The sequence below is a fragment of the Polypterus senegalus genome, chromosome 12 (assembly GCF_016835505.1).
Source record: "Polypterus senegalus isolate Bchr_013 chromosome 12, ASM1683550v1, whole genome shotgun sequence".
Classification (NCBI taxonomy): Eukaryota; Metazoa; Chordata; class Cladistia; order Polypteriformes; family Polypteridae; genus Polypterus; species Polypterus senegalus.
The window spans coordinates 76426380-76445394 of NC_053165.1; the positions used below are offsets into that span (position 1 = coordinate 76426380).

Here is a 19015-nt window from a genome sequence, read left to right on the forward strand (position 1 = left end):
TTCTGGCAGTAGAAAAGCATTTATTGTAAGAGTCCCAGAAAGTGCAAGGTGAGCGGAGCGTCGTCCTGTGCCACCTGAAAAGTGAGCAGAGAGACAGAGGTGAAGCCCTTGCACCCGCACGCACACAGCCACTCACTTGTATGCCACATTTGTGACTTACGTGTTCCCATCAAGAGTTTAAAGGCTTCATGGCTGTGAAAGAAGCACAAGAGATATGGCGCTACATAAGTGTCACTGCCACATTGCAGCCAGCTTGTCACGTGGCAGGTAGGACGCTGCACAGGTGACCCCGTGACACACTCTTATGTGTCACTGCCTATCTGCCACAGTGAAAAAGTCCAAGAGCAGGAAGGGAAGAGACTTGTGGGGCATCCTGGGCCTCAATGCCACCTACCTGTTTTGGTCTCGTCCTCCTCCACTTCTTGTGCCTCTTCTGCTGCTGAAACACAAGCAAATGGTGAGGGCATTAGCTGGCCTGCCCACACTCTGGGCTCAGCTTTGTTTCATATAGTGCCCTTCACAGTGACCCAGATGAAACACGCTGCCAGCTCAGATGGCTTACCCGGGGGTCCCTCCTTACAGCTTTCTGCAATTTTCTTCCGGCACACATACGCCAAAGCAATGAGGAGCACCACGAGGCAGACTGCCAGACTGATCGTTACCCACAATGCCACTGGAGGGAAGGTCACTTGCGGCCCTGGCAAAGAACAAAGAGGCATTAACAGTAAGGCCTTCAGCAGAGCCCAGTGTCACCTGAGCAGCGCCCCCAGGGGCTCACCCGTGATGTTGAAGGAGGAGTGCGTCTCCTCGCCGAGGGCCTCGTTCTTCACCCGACACGTGTAACTGCTGTTGGCCTCCACACTGACCCGCAGGACGCTGTGCACCATGAACAGACCCTTCTCGTTGGCCACTTGAGAGGTGCTGCTTAATGTCGTCAGGTTGTTGCCCCTTCCGTCGAGCCACAGCACGACCGCTTCAGGGTACCCGCCGTGAGACAGACAGCTCATGGTCACCTCGTCCCCTGGCCGCAGGTTGGAGGCCGGCTTCGCCATGATGTGTGGCTTGGAGTAGGATGCTGGAAAGAGAAGAACTTTGGACTTTGAACTCTGTGGCCCCGAGCTTTCACCCCAGAGCTCAGTTCTCACCTGGCACAGATGGTGCTGCCACACTCTGTCACCAGGGGGCACTGGAGAATCAAGTGTAGATGGCACACAGATGAGGAGGCTTACTGAAGCTCCACCTGCACGGACTTTGCATTTTCCTTTCCATCATACAGACATGAAGGTCGGGATGCCCTGCAACGGCCTGGCGCTTCATCTCAGTTGCTACCCTCTGTCTTCCCAGCCAGCCTTTACTGGAAACTTAGAAGTGAGAATAAAGATGGCGAGACATTTGCGTCACAGCCGTCGTGTGGTGGCATATAGTATAGCATATAGCTCATAGTCGCTATCTGACTCTGAGGGCTTAGTGCCAACATTTTAACCTGAGCTTCTCCATCCAAAGCCCCTTTGCCATGTTCATGAATCCCTCATCGTGCCGTAGGGCTGCCATGCACAAACAACAAAGCCAGTGGACAGGAACGCGAAACACGATGTCACAGAGCGGTGCCTTTGTGTTCTGAACTCTGTTTTGTATTTTGTCCCAGCCCTGCAGATAAAAATGTCCTACACGCCAAGCGGTGAACATCTCAAAGCCCCTCTGCCCTTGACCCCTGCGCCTACAAACTGGCATCTACAGAGGCTCTTGCACCTCACCGAGGCCCGTCGTCTGGCAACTTACCTCCCACGAGCAGCTGGAGGCTGGCAGAGCCGTAGTCCTCGTAGCTGACAAAGCAGGTGAAGAAGCCTTCGTCTTCTATCTGGACGTGCCGCAGCAGTAGCGACACGTCTCCTGTGCTCATTCTACCTGGGAAGAGCTGCGTTCGGCCCACAAAGCTCTCGGCCTGGCTTCCCAGGTCGTCCTGTCCCAGCACAAATCTGTGGACAATCTTCTTGGTGTCTGCCAGTTGCCAGATGATGCTGAGATCTGAGATGTTGACAGCACTGGAGGCTGAGAATGAGCAGTTGAGTACCACATCCTTACCATACTGTGCCACCAGGGTCCCTTCGGGAACCTTAATATCCAGGACAGCTTGAAAAAAGACAGGAAAGGTTGGCACATGAGTGGGCAAACACAACACCAAGGCAGAGGGAGCAGGGTCACACGTACAGCCTTCAGAAGAGTAGGGCAGCTGAGAAAAAAACAGCATTTCACATGCAAAAGCTGGGGGGGGCAAAGTCATGCACAAAAGTGAAGGGTTTACAGAGACACCCTGCCACTCTCAGAAGGATGAGATGCCCACTCTGCTCATGGCACACGAGTCTGCAGCACCACAATTTGCAGTCACACCTGGGAATTTCATTTCAGGATCCAACTGTCACACCCTACATGTCACACTCAGCGCCCAACCAGTTCATCAGTGCCATGTCACTTACCTGCCACTCGGGAGGCATAAAGTACCCAAGCCACAAAGAAGAAAAGGCACATCTCAAGGCTCCCGTTGCACAGCATGGCACCTGGGTGTCCTGTTCTGGAAGTGAAGAAGAAAGAGTCAGATAGGTCGGGCAGGGATGCAAGCAGATGGTGCCATGTGGCATTTAGCTGATTGGTATCGAGGCTTGTGACAGAGGGCAAGACTTGCATTTGAGCTAATTTCTGTCGTGATGCCATCTCCTGTGTCCACTACTCCTGTTAGACTTGGGCCAGTCTGACTAGTAATCAATTAGTGCTTCAGGGTTGCTTACAAACACAGAGCTTAAACATTTAAAAATGGGCATCACTCATGTAGTCATTATGACGGGCAAAACCACAGCTGGCTGGCCTTGGTGTCTCACGTTAAGCCACGTTATGATGAAATAGGAGAGGCAGCTGGCAACCCGCTACATGACATGAGCTCAAGAGCAAGCGGAACCACACAAGGGCAAAGGCTGAAGGAACGGGCACCTAAACCCAGTACAGAACCTTCAGCTTCATCAGTGGCAGCAAGGGGAAGTCAGCTGATTAGCGTATGAGCTGACCAAAAAAGCCATCAATTAATTTTTTGACATGCTTTGTAACGATTTGTATTCTCATCTGATTCTGCGTATTTTGGGGCAGCTCTAACAAGATGAGAGCCACCAGCCTGCCCGTGGGCATCGGCCAAGGCCTGAAGCTGAAGAGGCGAGAGGAGCCTTGTGCCACCTCTGACATTTGTGTCTGTCTTCTGCACAGGTCTTCAGACATTTAACTGCTCTTCTTCATTAAGTCTAATTAGGGCTATTTGGTGCACTCATTATAAACAGTCGGTCACTCAGAGTGACAGAGAGAGAAGAATGACCACAATAGGCAAAAAGCACTGAAACCCCGATGTATTCTCGAGTACCCAATAAAGCGCCTTTCACACACAATAAAGGACAATAACTGAATGAAGAGGACACTTTCTCTCGGAATGATCTGATTTTGAAATCAGCAGATGTTGACAGGAGACAAAGGAGCAAACTGAACCACCGCAGGGCACATGAAGCACATCCACAAGGGGGCAGTGTAGAATCCCATCTGAACTGCCACAGCCCAACCATCTCCAATACAGTGGCGCCAAGAACCTCTGCCAGCAGCATGTGACACAAAGTACAAACTAGACCTGGAAGGGGTGCCAATTCATGCATGGACATCTCACGCACACACCAATCTGGAATTGTCAGTTCACTTTGTCACAGCTGGCAGTGCTACCCACTAGCATTTGAACCCCTCTTCTCGTGTTATTTGGCACCTCAGGCTCACAACCTTCAAAGCAGTAAGTGCCCTCATGCTTCACACAGTTCACACATGCCCGTCAGCCTGTGCCATGCCATTCAGTCATGACCACCTATGCTGTTACTTGGCTTCACGTGGATTTGCACCTAAATTTGATTCATGTGCTCCTTGGAGCAACAAGTTCAGTTACCCCGCCATACATGTCTCGCGCATGTGCAGATGTGCCCCCAAATTGCGCTTGCGGCTAGCGGGTTTTTTCGAGGCAGCTAAGAATTCCTCCGTTATTCCTGTAATTATTAGCGCTGTAATGAAGTCACACCCGTGCCAAAGACATGAGTACAGGGCGTTTATTAAAATAAAACACGAAAGGATACGCGAAGAAGCGCGGCTCCCTTAAAACGACATACTTTCATTTATGCGGACCTTTGATGATTTCGTGGAGCTTCGCCGCTCTTTGATCTTTTCCCAAACCCAAAGCTTTGGCCATCATAAACACCGTTTGCGCATGTGTAGAAGCGCCGCCCTGCCTTCCTCGCGCATGCCCATCGCCTTCTCTCCACGGGATTCTCCTCAGCGTCTCGCGTTTGTGCCAAGCGGCCAGGATCTCCCGAAAACGCTTTGCGGATTCCAGCCCTCGGCTGACATGGCATGAAGATCTTATCGCTTACCAACCGGAGACCCGCGGCCCCGGGCCGCCCCACCACCCAAATAAACGGGGCGCTCTACTTACTCCGCCCGGCCGATCAGAAACGCAAGGAGGCGCCGACACTCTCAAGCCATCCGCCCGCTCTGTCCCCTCCAATGCCGCCCTCGTGTGCCGCTGCTCTTTGTCCGTGTGACGTCACTGAGGGGGGTGCAGAAGACGCTCCCCTCCGAAAACAGCGCCCTGCCCAAATCATTCAGCTCCGTTAACCCTTTAGGTGCCTGGAGGGCACTCCGGGGGGTCTTTGCGGGCTGCGCTCTTGTGTCCCACTCGACGGCGGACACCGCAACAGAGGTGACCGAGTTGGGGGTGGGGTTGGGCGCCTGGGGCAGCAGATTTTTGTCACAGCGGACGAGTGGTTTAAACTGGACCCTCACTTTCACTAAGCAGGCTGTTATTCCCAATTTTCCACTTTTTACAGTTTTGTGAACACATACATTAATTACAGTCTTTGTTGGCATGTAGATATGTGCGCTACAAGTGGAGATTTGGACGCTCTTTTTGATCTCGGCTTTTGAGAACTTGCTCTTTTTTTATTTTTCTGGTTATTTACCCGTAATTTACTAACGGACACTCCAGTAGGCGACGAAGCAGCGACCGTCCTGTAGCGCCCAGTGCCGTTTGCACCGGCGTCTGCTCCTTTTGTCAAATTGTGGATAGAATTGTAACGGTGAATTTAAAATGGAGTTATGTAAAGACCAACCACTGGACGCATATCTTCCTAAAAACTAAATGTCACACTGACAAGTTTTAGTGAATACCGAGAAGGAGAAGGCAAATAAGGCGAGTGAATGAAACGAATGAGAGGGGGAAACTGCCTGAGGAAAAAGGCGTCGCCACTGTGGTCCGTCTGGACTAGACGCCACCCTTCACCCGGTCGGCCTGTTTGGTCACTTCTAGCGACCCCACTGCCCCCAACCTGCGACATCTCTGCCTCTGCCAGGGCAGTGGCCGCTTTCGCACAGTCTTTCTCTTTTATAACGCCGCTCCATAGGGTACTTTAAAATACCTTTCTGTATAAGGGGTTAGTTTTCACCAGCCTGTCGTCCTTAACGATACCAAAGACAACCTCGTGAGGGACATAAATGTCACTGGGGTGAGGGGGACACCCCGATGGCCAGCCACGCTTGAGTAAAGTGTGCAGGAACAAAGTGGAAGATGAATGTCCGATGAACCCAGCCCACCTGGGACGCCGGTGCACACCCTTATCCTGCCATCTGCCAGCCCCCGTGACTGAGGCAGGAACTTCAAAGGCGGCCAGCCTGCCGGCGGCACAGTGCTTACCCAGCAGGGCACTCCCTGTGTCTGACCGCAGCTTCCTGCCCGGCTCGGTCCGGCGCTCTTTGTGTGTCTGAAGGGAAGGGCGGACAGCAGGGGGCGCAGGGGGGGATGATCGGCATGCGGGCGCCTGGCAGTGGTGGCTCCGCGGTCTCCAAAACGCTGACACTTTGTCCTTTACATGGAAGGTGCTGTGGCGGGGCGTTTGCATGTTGTGCAGTCGGGGGGCTCCGACTCTGATCTCATTGTGATCAGCTGATTTATATGAGCTGTCTGCATTGGGAAGGTCCTGATGGATGAGTAAATGTTACAAACGATTTATTACAATGTGGGGGTCTACTTCAGCAGGCTGCAAGCCATTTATTGCTTAAGGGCGACCTAACAGGCGGCCAGAAACATCCACTGCACGGGCATTGTTTTTACTTCCTTCCCCTTTGTCCATTGTGTTCCCGGCCTGTAATGAGAAAGCCTGCGGATGCGTTTCATTTTATGCGCGGTTTGCCGTTTGTTTGCTACGTTGCACTCTCACGTGAGTCTGCCGGGGCTTTCCGAATGACTCAGTAGCCGAAGGAGGTGACACGGCTGCGGGCTGAGACTTGCTGACGTCACCGGCGAGATTGACGGGAGACTCCGCCTTCCTGCGTCTCGCGCGCGCGATCGGTGACCTTGGGGCCCGACTGCCTCCTCGGTGGATACGCAGTGCCCCCTGGTGAGCGCTCCCGGTACTGCATCAGCGTTTCAAGGGGCCAGCTTGATGCGTGAGCCCAGGAGACTGAGTGTCATCCTCAGGTATTTGGATCGTTTAGGGCACTGGGTGCGAGTTGGGCACACGACGTGCTCACCCAGCCAAGCCTGCTGCACAGACACAGCCAGAGACCAGGCTGGGATTTGAGCCCAGGTTTTTCAGACTGAGTGGCACAGGTCTTTAATGACCTCTTGGGCACGGCCATCAGCAGGGTGTCTGTCTGCGTGTCGACCTCGTCATTGACACCTTGGCAGTGACATTCATGTGTCTCCGGTGACTCTTCCTGTGAAGTCAGTAGACGGATTGGGAGAGCACGGGGGGTCATGAGGTCACTTGAAAGGGGTGTGTGGCGCTCCCGATGTCAAAGGTCCAAGTCTTTAGAGTCCTGGTGCTTCCTGTTTGTGACACATGGACGCTATCCAGTGACCTGAGACGAGGACTGGACTCCTGTGTCTCTCTGGAAAATCCTTGGGTCCTGTTGGTTTGACTTTGTGTTGCTCATGGAGTCTCGAATGAGGCACATGACCTGCATTGTGAGGGAGCATCTGTTACGGTACTACGGCCACGTGGCGCCATTACCCGAGGGTGATCCGGCTCGTAAGATCCTCATTGTTGGGAACCCGAGTGTCTGGACCAGGCCAAGGGGTCGCCCACGTAACACCTGGCTGCGGCAGATAGAGAGTCATTTCCGGAGGGTGGGACTGGACTGCGTGTCTGCCTGGGGGGTTGCCAACTAGGATCCCGAGTTGTTTTGTTGTGTGGTGGGTGCGTCAACCCGCTGTACCAGTGCCTGCTCCCCAGCTTGACTTGATTTGAGGTACAAGCTGCTGTGCCACCCTCGTTTCCAAACCAAGAAATAGAGCAGAAGAGGAGAGCCAAAATGCCAGTTCTTGGCACAAATCTTGGCACAGACCTGCAGACTCTTCATCTTCAAATCACCTTCAATGAAGAAATGGCTGAGGCCGGAGGGCAAAGGAGACAAGAAGAAGCCATTTGTGGTGTTTACCACTAAGCAGCCACTCCAGCCCTGGTCACGTCACACTGTGGAGACAACTGCCTGGAGGTTAAAATTGACAACCTACTGTATGTGCCAATGTACCCAAGCCTACCTGGGCATCATCAAGCATGCCAGTCTATGACAGAGCCCACCCATCCACACTCCAAATCACACATACCAATGGGTCCCTCGGGGCTCCCTGTTGTTAGAGCTGTAAATGTCTGCTGATGTGATGTTTGTGCCAGGGCCTTTCAGATGTATGTAGCACCATGTGCTGTCTAATAAAGAAATGGTGCTTGGCAGAACACGGTGCCCATTCCCAGAACCTGGTATCAGCATTTCAACCAGTGTGTTATGCTGGCTTAATGTTGGTCCACTGGTGGTAGCTCTGAGGACAAGCAGGGTACCAGAAAAAGGAGCCAGCGTCCATCCTGAGACGTCACACGGAGATGGCGACGGGTCCCTGCGGCTGTGGAGCAAAGCTTGTCTGACTGGCATGACCTTTTTGGGCTTATTGACTTTTAGGAATAAACTTGAGAATTAAATCAAACCTGTGGTACCTCGGTTTGTCCTTGGCAAGTGTCAAGTTGTGCCAGTGCCACATCACCTTTTTCAGGGGTCTGACTGTCAAACTGGTCCTGGTAACCCTGAGCGTATAGTCGTGGCATCACCCAAAGTGGGTCTGCAAATTACATAAAATGTCACGATATTGTCCACACTGCTTAGTCTGATTTAGGGATGCAGGGACAAAGCCTTTCCTGACAACACTGGCACACGTCCACACTGCCACCAACTTCGAGTCACCAATGAACTTTACGCACACATCTCTTGAGGATATGGCAGGAAAAGCAGAGTAGCAAATGCCACACAGACATCTGGGCACCGGATTAAAGCAGAGGATGCTCTGTCCACAAGGCAGCACGAGCCACTGTGCCACCCACTGAGGGCCCAATCCTGTTTTCTGGGTAGCGCATTCTTTGACACCAGTCTATCTATCTATCTATCTATCTAATATATAGTGCCTTTCACTCTATCTATCTATCTATTGTTTCTTTGTGTCCTCTTTATGAAAATTGTTGTGGTTTGGTGTGTGAGCGACACCTTCTGTCTGAAATAAGAAATGCGGGTAATGCACAGGCTGGTGCCAGTGCCCGTCTCCTTCAGTTCCCCTTAGTGAACAGTGCCAGCCGAACCTTTTGCCAACAAACCGTTGAATGTAAGCAATGAAATGGCCTTGAACCCTTGTGTCTGCTCATTTCCTTTACCTGATTTTTATTGGTTACAAGCCCTCATGTGTCTTTCAGATTCGATACCTGCCACCTTCTGCCTGTTGGCATTCTTGCCTCTCACTCCGATTTTTTTCCCATTTCTTGTTTTCATTTGATTCCTTTACTCGTTATACTGACGTCTTCATCTTCCTTTGTCCTTGCACCCCCTTCTCTCCGCCCTGCTTCGTCTTCTCCACTCATCTCCACCACCTTCTGAAGCTGTCCATTGCGTCAGACGCTGAGTTTCACTTCCATATCCTTCTCTCTGTCAGTCTTAGTCCTTCGGCTCACTTAAACTCCACATGTCATCAAAGTCGTGAGGTTATTTCCTACTGCCTGTGAGACTTGCCCGGACACCACCCATCGGGAAGCACATCTTTTTAAAATGCACTCGCTTATTAAATATTAATCGACTCCGGTTCAAGGTCCCGAACACCACACACTAGAAGGACTTCTCTCTCTCAGTCCTTGGCCGCCTCTCCTCTCCTCCTGGGAGCTCCGTTCTGCTCCCACTCCCGACTCAAGCTCGTTGGCTGTAGGAAGGCGGCCCCTTTTATTCCTGCCCAGATGTGCTCCAGGCGTCCCCTGATGTCCTTCCGGCAGCACTTCCTGGTGTGGTGGAAGTGCTGCCCTTTGCGCCGGAAGCACTCTGGGTATCCCTGGCAGGTTCCTCTGCCATCTTGTCGAGTGTGGCGGAAGTAACTATTTCCGGGTTCCACGAGGCTTAAGGCACCCCCTGGCGGTGGCCACGGGTCCCAGCGAGATAAAATCTTTTTCCTCTTCTCCCGTGGTCCTCTCCTAATCCAGGGTGGTTGCCCCCTCGTGGCCCGGAAGATATACATGCCACCTTCCGGTCCTTCCAGGCATCCCGGCCGGGTAAAGACTCCAGCAATCTGTGACACGCCTTGTATTCTTTTGTTACAGGAGACTTCAGTGTTTTCCATTAGCCATGATGGTCTACAAGGTTTTATCTCAATAGCCTGGTGTATCCTCTTGGTGGTCAGGAGGGAGAGCAGTGGTGGTCTCATTGGTGTCCTTCTATTCAGTGCATGTCCTTAGTTCCTGTTGTTCTCTTCTTTACGACTCTTGGGCTGTACTGTTTCCAGACGACCAAAATTGCTGAATGTCCTCCATTTGTCTGCTGTCCACATAACCATCAATTGTTGGAGGTCAAAGTTCCTACAACAAAGTGTGGAACTCTGCCAGTCTTCAAAGCTCCCAAGAGATTTGTAGGATTTCAGGTGGGGTGTTCGCTGAATGGTAAAGCACATATACTGTAGGGCGATGTCTCATACCCGCGAGGGCCTCTTCACCCACTTTCAGATCTTACTTGGCACTTTGGTGTCTCGGGACACATCTCTTTGGACTTCCTCCCTCCCTCACACGTCCTCTTTTCATTTCTGGCCCTTGGATTTTGCTTGCTTCACCCCTTCATGCTGTCGTCCTTTACTGGTCTGCCACTTGCGCCTCCTGGCCACCACAGAACATAGCAGATTGTTGGTTGATTTCAGGTACCATTCAATTCAGTCGTTACCTCATACACGGAGACAGGCTGAAGAGTTCTGGCACTCATTCATCCATCCATTATCCAACCCGTCATATCCCAAGTACAGGGTCGTGGGGGTCTGCTGGAGCCAATCCCAGCCATCCATCCGTTAATTTGCAGAGCCCACATAGCTTGATTTTGGGTCAAAGGATGCCAAACCCATGCGTGCAGCAACATGTTGACTTTTTACTTGACTTTTCTCAGGAGGTTTGTTGGCACAGAGAGTAGAGCAGTGAGACCTGGATGTGAACTCCAGCCCCGTCCATCTCTGTGTGGAGTCCGCGTGTTCTCCCTGCGTCCTCATTAAGCTTTCAGTGGCTCTCCCAGTTTGTCTCCCTCACAGCGGCTCTCCCAGTTTGTCTCCCTCATTCCAGACTCACAGTGGCTCTCCCAGTTTGTCTCCCTCATTCCAGACTCACAGTGGCTCTCCCAGTTTGTCTCCCTCAATCCAGACTCACAGTGGCTCTCCCAGTTTGTCTCCCTCACAGCGGCTCTCCCAGTTTGTCTCCCGCATTCCAGTCTCACAGGAGGCCTGCTTTGCACTGAATGAAGCGCAGATGTAAGCATAACTGCTGTGTGAAGAATTGGTGGCCGCTATTTATCCGCAGTCCCATGGTGACTGACTCTGGTTTCCTGCAAATCAGAATTGTGGACAACATGATGAGTGGACTGACTTGTAAAGTGTGAGTTATTCAGGGCAAAGCTATGTGAGAAATATTGTATGGAATAATAACAAGGAAGGCGTTCCATTAAAAGCATCTGTTATAAGTGAGTGGAATTCCACACTCTGAATGGGATGTCCAGTCCAGGCCTGGTTACTCCAGTGGCACCCCAAGACATATGCAGGTCGGGTAAGCGGGCAACTAACAGAAACAGACAAGTAGAATTGGCAGAGGGGCAGAGTCTTTCCCAGCAGCAAACAGCCCTGGACAGGAGGTCAATGTGCATCACAGACATGTGGATTATCCATCCATCCATCCATCCATCATCTAACCTGCTATATCCTAACTACAGGGTCACGGGGGGTCTCCTGGAGCCAATCCCAGCCAACACAGGGCGCTAGACAGGAAACAAAGCCCGGGCAGGGCGCCAGCCCACCGCAGGCCATTGACTTTTGTTATGTCATAAAAATTTTTCTCTCCACTCTTTTTGAAAACATGAGATTACTTTTTTTTTGTCACCGCTGCAAAGTACACAATTAATATATAAAACAATAGGATTGTTGATTGGAGTTTTCCTTTGAGGAACAAGGGAGACGTAAGGAGTGGACAGACAAGCCACATGGGGCAGAGGTGCAGTACGGGGTCACTCTCACCTTTGTCATGCAGGCCAGTGCTTGAAGTGACACAAGAAAGATGTCAGCTACGTGATCCAATCAAACAGACAAACTGAAGATCCTTGCCATCCCCATCAGGGTCTCGTTCTTCATAGACTGTTTACTTTCTGAGTCTGTATAAATCGTTACATTAATTCTGTCGTTTGTTTTATTCTGTTTAATTAAAGCGAGAACTGTTGTCTTTGTAGTTGTATCAAGTGCTTCGGGCTCAGTTACGCCCCTTGTGCCCACATGTTGTAATCATTCTTCATTTTAGGTGGCACCATCCACAGCACACACCACTACAAGCTGCTTTACAGCATCAGATGTGACAAACGGAGGAAATGAACAGTCATCCACTGAAAACCCAGCGAGAGCAAGAATGAAGGTGTGGCACACAGAGGTTTCTGTGCCCGCGGTGCACATGGCGGGGGGGCTAAACCACTTAAATGAGGTATGTCGCCATAAAGCGTTGAAGCAGAGCCTTATGTGCACCAGTGATTACTGACTTCAGATAGGAAGCCTTGATGCCCACTTTTCAGAGACCACCGCACACTGATGGGGTTCCTGAAGACGGGAAGTTATCAAATGCGTCCCCATTACATAAAATGGAGCTAGGGGCCATTAAGCTTACCACGAATTACAGGTAAAATAATGGAAGAAGCTATAAAAGACATCGCATGTCAAGAGCAGGTGTGCCACTGAACAGTTAGCAAGGCTGTGGAAACTACTGGAAGCAACCAAGGCCACAAGTGTAGCCCTGGGTTTTGTGGGGGGCAAAGGTGGCTTAAGCACAGGGCGTCTAAATCATTCGATGCACCACCTTGGACAGATGAAATCTGATATAAATAAAGAATCAGGAAGGAAAACGTTTCCATCTAAATACACATTGGGTGATTTGAAAGTACACCTTATGAGAATGAGCCAGCAGTAATGATGGACTAGTCGCCATCTACACCCAGCAGACTGATGGGATGGTAGGTTATATAGCGCCTTCGTGAGCTGAGTACAAGTCATGGCAGCTTATGGATTTAAAAGGCACTGGGGAGGCTTTGTTTATTACAAAAAAGACACGAGAGAAAACCTAAAGGAAAGCAAAGAGGCCGAGTCTGAAGCGCGAGCTGTGAACTACGAGGAACAACTGAAGCAGTTGAACATTTTGGATCTTGAGAGGATGATAAGTGTCTAAAATTACAGAAGATCCAAAGTGAGATCTCGAAGAAGAACATGGGAACACGGATAGAAGGGCAGATTTTCTTTTTAAAGTTTTTCTTCATACAGACAACCAGGGATACGGTAAATAACTGACTGCGTAGGATTGTGGGGATCTTCAAAGCTCAACTCGCCTGCATGTTGGACAAACTCGAATGCCAAGCTTGTTTAGCTGAATGCCCTGCTCCAGACTTCTAAAGTGTCTTCATGATAAAGGGCTCCGCAGGTCAAGCAGAGTTGATTCGTCCCAAACCGTCTTCGATGGCCCTAGCCAGGCCCAATGACCTATAGCAATACGACGACAGCGTCACTGCAATTGATGACACAATGTCATTCATCATCTCCATAGCAGTAGAGTGTTGTACCGTGTTAGCCATAGATTGATACAGGAGAGAGTAGGATGAAATGACACCTTTTATTGGCTAACTAAATAGATCACAAATGCAGGCTTTCGAGGCAGCTAAGGCCCCTTCATCAGGCGAGGTGTAACCCTCGAAAGCCTGCATTTGTGACCTATTTAGTTAGCCAATAAAAGGTGTCATTTCACCCTACTCTCTCCCGTATCCATCCGTAATCATCATCTCCGTAACACGGTGGCGCCAGTCGTTCTTCTTTTCTTCAGGATACCAGACCGAGCCGCGTGCTCGCGCAGCGCGTGTCCAACAAGCCGTCGCGCGCTCTGCTGTCCTCTCGCGAGGTCTCGTACAGTTGCGCGGAGCCAAGCGGGAGGCAGTCGTCGGTGTCGCTGGGGTTTCCTGCTTGTGCTCGGTAAGGCGGAGGGAGTGTGGCGGGATCTCGCTGAAGACGTACTCCTTTGCGACGACGGGTGGCCGTGCTCTCCTTGTCCCGAGCCGTGAAGGATGCCTGGGTCAGACCTGCTGGCGGTAGTTCTTTTGGGGGTGTGCCTTCTGCAGACTGCCGGTGCCCAGAACGGTAAGAGAGTCGACGGGTTCGAGTCCGAGAGGCACGAACGTGCGGAGCCTGGGCGTCTAATCCTTGTGCGCCTGCGCGGATCTGCGGGACCGGGGTACGTAGGTGCAGCGTATCCGCATCGTCGGTGTGCACTTTGGTAGAAGTGGAGTCGGCATTGCGGGGCGTAACGCACGGGCCTTTCACGGTGACCGGGGTTCGAGGATTCCCGTTGTCTGATAAAGAACGAGAGAGTGAGCGGCGGCGGCGGCATTCGTGTTGTTCATTCCCGGTCTACGTCGAGTGACCATGTCGGGGAAGGGTTTTTCTCTCGAAGTCCTTCATCTTTTCTCACCGAGCACAGGTCTGCGCCACGGTACACCTGCCTTTCACCGATTAGCAATATCTTCGGGAACTAGGAACTTCAAATATGTCAGGATGGATGGTAATCGGATTTTCGTCTTTCTGCAGAAGCACTGCATCGACTGCGGTAGTCTTCTTTGGGTAGTCGCGGTCCGGATACACGGATCTGCATTCGAGCATCCTCCGGAGGAGCCTGTTGTCAAAATGCAACCGCTGCTTACCGTACCTGCAGTTAAAAGAACTGGGCGTGGAAAGCGCTGGCCCCGTCCGAACAGGAGCTCCGGTTTGAGTTGCTTTTGCTGGCAGGACGGTATCCGCTCAATGTCACCCAAAGGGCAGGTCCAGAACAGCAATTAACGGCCGCTGACACTGTTTCGTATTCTCACCGTTCTCCGCAAATGTTAATTTCCATCTATTTTAGCTTAACGAGGGGCAAATGGTCTGATTTAGGACCGTTTATAATTTCACCTGCAGAACCCGCATAACGAGGTATTTATTGGAACGTCTGAATAAAAAAAAGTCACAAAACGGGACCGGTTCGGCGATTTGTTCGTTTACACCCGTAATCGGTCTTGCCAGGCCGGTCGATTGCCTGCACAGCCCCACGCCTCGGCACCCTTCCGAGTCGGGACTGCAAGATGTCCAAGTCATCTGAAGTCACTTAGTTGTAGTTTTGGTCTCAGTGATTGTGAAAAACATGAAAGGCTTTGCTTGCTTCACTCCCTAGAAGTAGGCAGAGCTGTACATTTGTCATTAAATGGCTTCTGTCAGGGTTTTATTACACAGCACTTGCACCAAATCAGTCGTGATGTTCGTTGTTAATGAGCTTTGTGTGCACACCGCTTGTCTGGCCGTCCGTTTACTGTGAGATCTGTCCACACTCGCTGAACATGAGCCACAGTATGCCACAGTATGCCAAGTGACTGCACTGAAGGAAGACTTGTGGCAGACCTGCCTGGCATTCCGTGCATCTTCAGGTGAGGCCAGCAAGGCCCGTAAACTGCTGTCACACTTCCCACAAGGGCTGTCTGCACTACGTGGACTTGTCGCCTTACGCTGGGGGTCCCCTGTCGCTGCAGGTTTTCTTCCCAGTTTTGACTTTGAATTGCTCTGCTGCCTCAGTTAAACCCGCCGATGTGCTAGATGAGCAAGAGTTTATTCTTTTGTTTTTTAATATTCTGGTGTAATTACGTTGTTAATAAGCTCAAACTGGGAAGATACTGCCCTTCAGCATTCCATGCCATTTGTCCCCTGTGTCTGCACTGCTTGGCATTCATTAACTGTCAGTATTTCTATACAATTAAGAAAGCAAATGCCACAGAGAAACAGAATTTAGAAGAAAATGACAATAAAAATCTATGGCAAAAACTAGTTTTGAAAATGTATTGTAAATGTTAATCTCCGAGTCCTGCACAAAGACGAAAAGGTTAAGTAAATCAATGGAAAGTTTAAAAAACTGAAGCCGATTGGAAGAAAATCCTGCAGCCTTTAGGGGGCTCCAGGACTTGAGCCTGAAATGACCCCGACATTGTGGACCAGAACAGATCTGTATGAAGGACTGGCAAGGTGGTGCCACTTGGGCACACGTGCTGTATGGGCAAATGGTGACATCCAACCTGTCAGGAGCTGCAGGCAGTTTGCGAAACTTTGAATGATGTTCTTAGCAGCCAAGCCCAGACCCCCGGGCAGCTGCATTTGAACGGCTCGATGCTCTTAACGACACCGAGTGCCCTTTCAGTATCGTATACAGTACTTTCTGTCACATCTGCTTTATTTCCAGAACCATTGGTGGTGTTGTGCCATATGAATTGAGAAGTTTTCTGCTTGTCTGCACTTTGGGGGTCCATCAGTAAAGCTCATGTGGTCATCGACAGTACAAAACTCACAAATGCTGCCAATTCTCAGTGGTGACTGTGCTGGTGTCATTATGGCGTTTGTGACAAGATCCCGATTTAACATAACCCTTCCTTTGGCTTTTGTATGACCCGTTCTTCTGCGGTGGGCTGGCGCCCTGCCCGGGGTGTGTTTCCTGCCTTGTGCCCTGAGTTGGCTCCAGCAGCCCCCCGTGACCCTGTAGTTAGGAAATAACGGGTTGGATGGATGGATGGATGGGTGACCCGTTCTTAATATTTGGGTATACGATACAGAATTTCACGGATTTCTGCAGGTTGTCAAATTGTGCCCTCCTCACCCTGTGATTAATGGGATTTAGGTTCTTTGGGGCCTTACTGGTGTTTGACATGCTATTTTATGAATGGTTATGTATTAAATAAAGTCCGTTATGCTTCAGTATCTATTATTTTGCATTTTGTTCTTTCTGTTTTATTTGAAACTGCTGATTCACAGAATTAGGCGAAGAGTAAGACATAAAATGAAATTGCCAGGTGGTGGCCATGCCTGTCGATCAAATGTTTTTCTCGTCATTACTTTGTCCCGTGCAGCAGGATTTAAACAATTGATTAAAGCAAATGTGCCTGCGCTGCTGTAACAACTGATGAACTGCTGCCAATTATTCGTCGCTTTTGACTTTGTGTGCTGGCAGGTAAATGCGTAATGTGCAGCAGTGGCGTTAGGGTGACTTGAACAAGTGACAGTCGTGTTTGTCATTAGCCATTAGGTGCTTGTGGACTGTCAAGAGGCCGGTACGTGTCCCGTTGTCATGTTCGGGATAACAGGTAGCCAGTAGCTTGTCCCGGTGCCAGCCTAACCCTAATGCGATGGCTTTGTTCTCCAGTGGTAATGAATGGGGCACCTCGACAGCGCAGCGGTGAATTGTGAAGTTCACCCTAACCCCTAAACTTGAGGCGACCGAGGATGCATTCAGGAAGAAACCGTAAGATAAATATGTCCGCAGTTTGTAAGCGGTTGTGTGTGCCAGCTGCTAATTGTCATGGTCTCTGCGTTCTAAAGCAACCGTTCATCATTGTCTTCATCAAGAGTTCTTCAAGTTTCATTTTGAATCAAGTGAAAAGCTGGCCTCCTACAGACCGTGCGGGTCGAGTGCCATACGTCTTTACTTTGGTGCAGTGGCGCTTGGCAGGGGCACTCGCTCCCTGAATGTGCATGTCGGGCTGCCGATTGTCTGTAAGCTTCTCCCTCGTTGGTCCCTGCTGTCCCTGCTCGGCACCTCCATGATTCTTTCTCCTTGAGGGTTCCAGCCCAGCGCTTGCTGCGTCTTGACGTCGGGCTCACATCAGAGGAGTGTGACTTGCGTTTGCTTTGTCAGTTGCCAGAGACCCTCTCTTGGACATAATGACCAGCGACTTGTCATAAACCTCTGCTAACCAACATCTGTGCTTTCTGACCACGTGTGTGACGTGCCAAGTCCAACAAGTGTATAAGAAAGCCGATTTGTACGTTGCTGTTACTTCAGAAGCTCGAAATTTCAGGGAGCTCAAGACTTGGCGTGCCTTACGTGTAGTCAGTGCGCCAATGTGCAAGTCAAAGGCTCCTCCATTTTCTGTAAGTGTGGACTTGTGCTGTCCACGCATGTCTGTCTGTCGGGCTGGCCGATTGCTGCTGGAGTTGGTCATTAGTTGTTTGTACTTCTTTGATTTTGCACAGTCTGGCATGCTTGGCATAGCCATATGAAATATTCCGCTTTTATCGGGCATCCTGAAAGTTTTGTGAGAGAAAGCAAACGTCATTGGCCCATTCGAGATCGTTGAATCCGTAAGTCCGTCTCCCCTGGAGTCCATGTTTGTATGGCTTGCTTTATAGCGTCTAAGGCGAGCAGCAGCAGAAGACCCCGTGTTCACTGGCACAGAATCCTTGACGTCACCCGTGGGGATAGTGCGGCCGGCCGATGGAGGAGTCTTACTTTTTCTTTCTAATCCTAAACAGCTTTTGGGGGTTGTTGTCATTTCTCTTTTCTTTTTTGACGTCGATTATTTGATATTACAGCTTAAAGGAGAGACCTTGTTGAAGTGATGGTGTTTTATTTCGCCCAAACACATGTCTTGGACATAGTTCAGCTTACCATAAGCACTCGTCTTCAGTCTGCTTGCACTTTCTTTGTGAGCCTTATTAATGACAGAGACCCTCGTAAGCATAAACTGCAGGTGCCACATTGACTTTACCGTACATTGCTTGCCGTGTGGGTCCATCGTTCCATTTGAAAGTCGCGATCACGTTCTTTGCATGTGTGTGGCATATGGGACATTAGTGGCCGTGTCACAGCAATTCATGCACATCGCTAGCCTTGGTGTGCAGCGTGAGACCACGCCATCCTGCACCCTGAAAATTGCCAACACTCGTGGCAGGAATCGCCTGTTTGTAAAGCCGACGTCTGGCAAATGTATGGTTTGTGATTCCGGGCAAAGTCAATTATTTTTAGTAACGTACGAAGCAAAGCATTTGTGGTCAAATGCCCAGAAAACCTCAATGAAAATGTCGGCAGTGTGACTGAGGACAGCACGCTTGTAGCAGTAGGCCTGCCTGCCTCTCTGTCCTGACGTAGCGCACAACGTGGGGACACTTGTGGAGAAAAGGAACCACGACTTACAAAGATGTCTGACGACTGTCTCCTCACCGGCTGACGTTCCCAGCTCCCCTCAGTTGTCATTACTTTCATGTTAGCAGCCTGCCAGACGACTGACCTCCCAGTGACGCTGCCCTGTTTGTGAAGCTCCGTCGGATCTCGTTTCAGGTCTCGCCTCTTCCCTTCCATTTCAATTCTCCTGCACAACACTCTGAACACACATCACAAAAACAATGGTGCCAGTCTTTCAACCTTTGGCCACTCAAAGGTAACGTTGCTTGCTTGCATTTTATTTTGTACTGAAGTCTTCGAGCCCCTGTGAGTGTCTACTGCTTCTCCTTTTGTGTGCACACAGCCGCCAGAATTTGCCCCTTGTGAAGTGTGATGTGCTCTTCATCTCACTTCTGGCAGCACACTGGGGTCCAAGA

General features: G+C 50.5%; 2 protein-coding genes across 6 annotated transcripts in view; one reads left to right on the forward strand and one right to left on the reverse strand.

Annotated features, from left to right (window-relative positions):
• cd276 (CD276 molecule) lies at nt 1-4624 on the reverse strand. Of its 3 annotated transcripts, none has more exons than XM_039772348.1 (8): nt 4502-4624; nt 2475-2569; nt 1780-2130; nt 779-1075; nt 563-697; nt 395-436; nt 161-192; nt 1-74 (listed from the first exon to the last, which is right to left on the reverse strand). In XM_039772348.1, exons 2-7 carry the CDS (start codon nt 2548-2550, stop codon nt 170-172), a joined length of 924 nt encoding a protein of 307 aa, XP_039628282.1. In that variant the 5' UTR covers nt 2551-2569; nt 4502-4624; the 3' UTR covers nt 1-74; nt 161-169. The 3 variants fall into 3 exon arrangements, with proteins under 3 accessions (XP_039628282.1, XP_039628280.1, XP_039628281.1); XM_039772346.1 differs by having other exon boundaries at nt 395-439; XM_039772347.1 differs by lacking the exon at nt 4502-4624 and adding an exon at nt 4179-4197 and having other exon boundaries at nt 395-439.
• An 8910-nt stretch (nt 4625-13534) lies between these two features.
• Nucleotides 13535-19015, forward strand: part of LOC120541073 (neuroplastin-like) — a 44962-nt gene continuing 39481 nt past the window's right edge. Inside the window, exon 1 of one of the 3 annotated variants that reach the window (XM_039772351.1) lies at nt 13535-13768. In XM_039772351.1, coding sequence (XP_039628285.1) covers nt 13696-13768 — 73 coding nt within the window. In that variant the 5' untranslated portion in view covers nt 13535-13695. The remainder of the gene's footprint in view (nt 13769-19015) is intronic. The other 2 variants (XM_039772350.1, XM_039772352.1) reach the window with 2 other exon arrangements.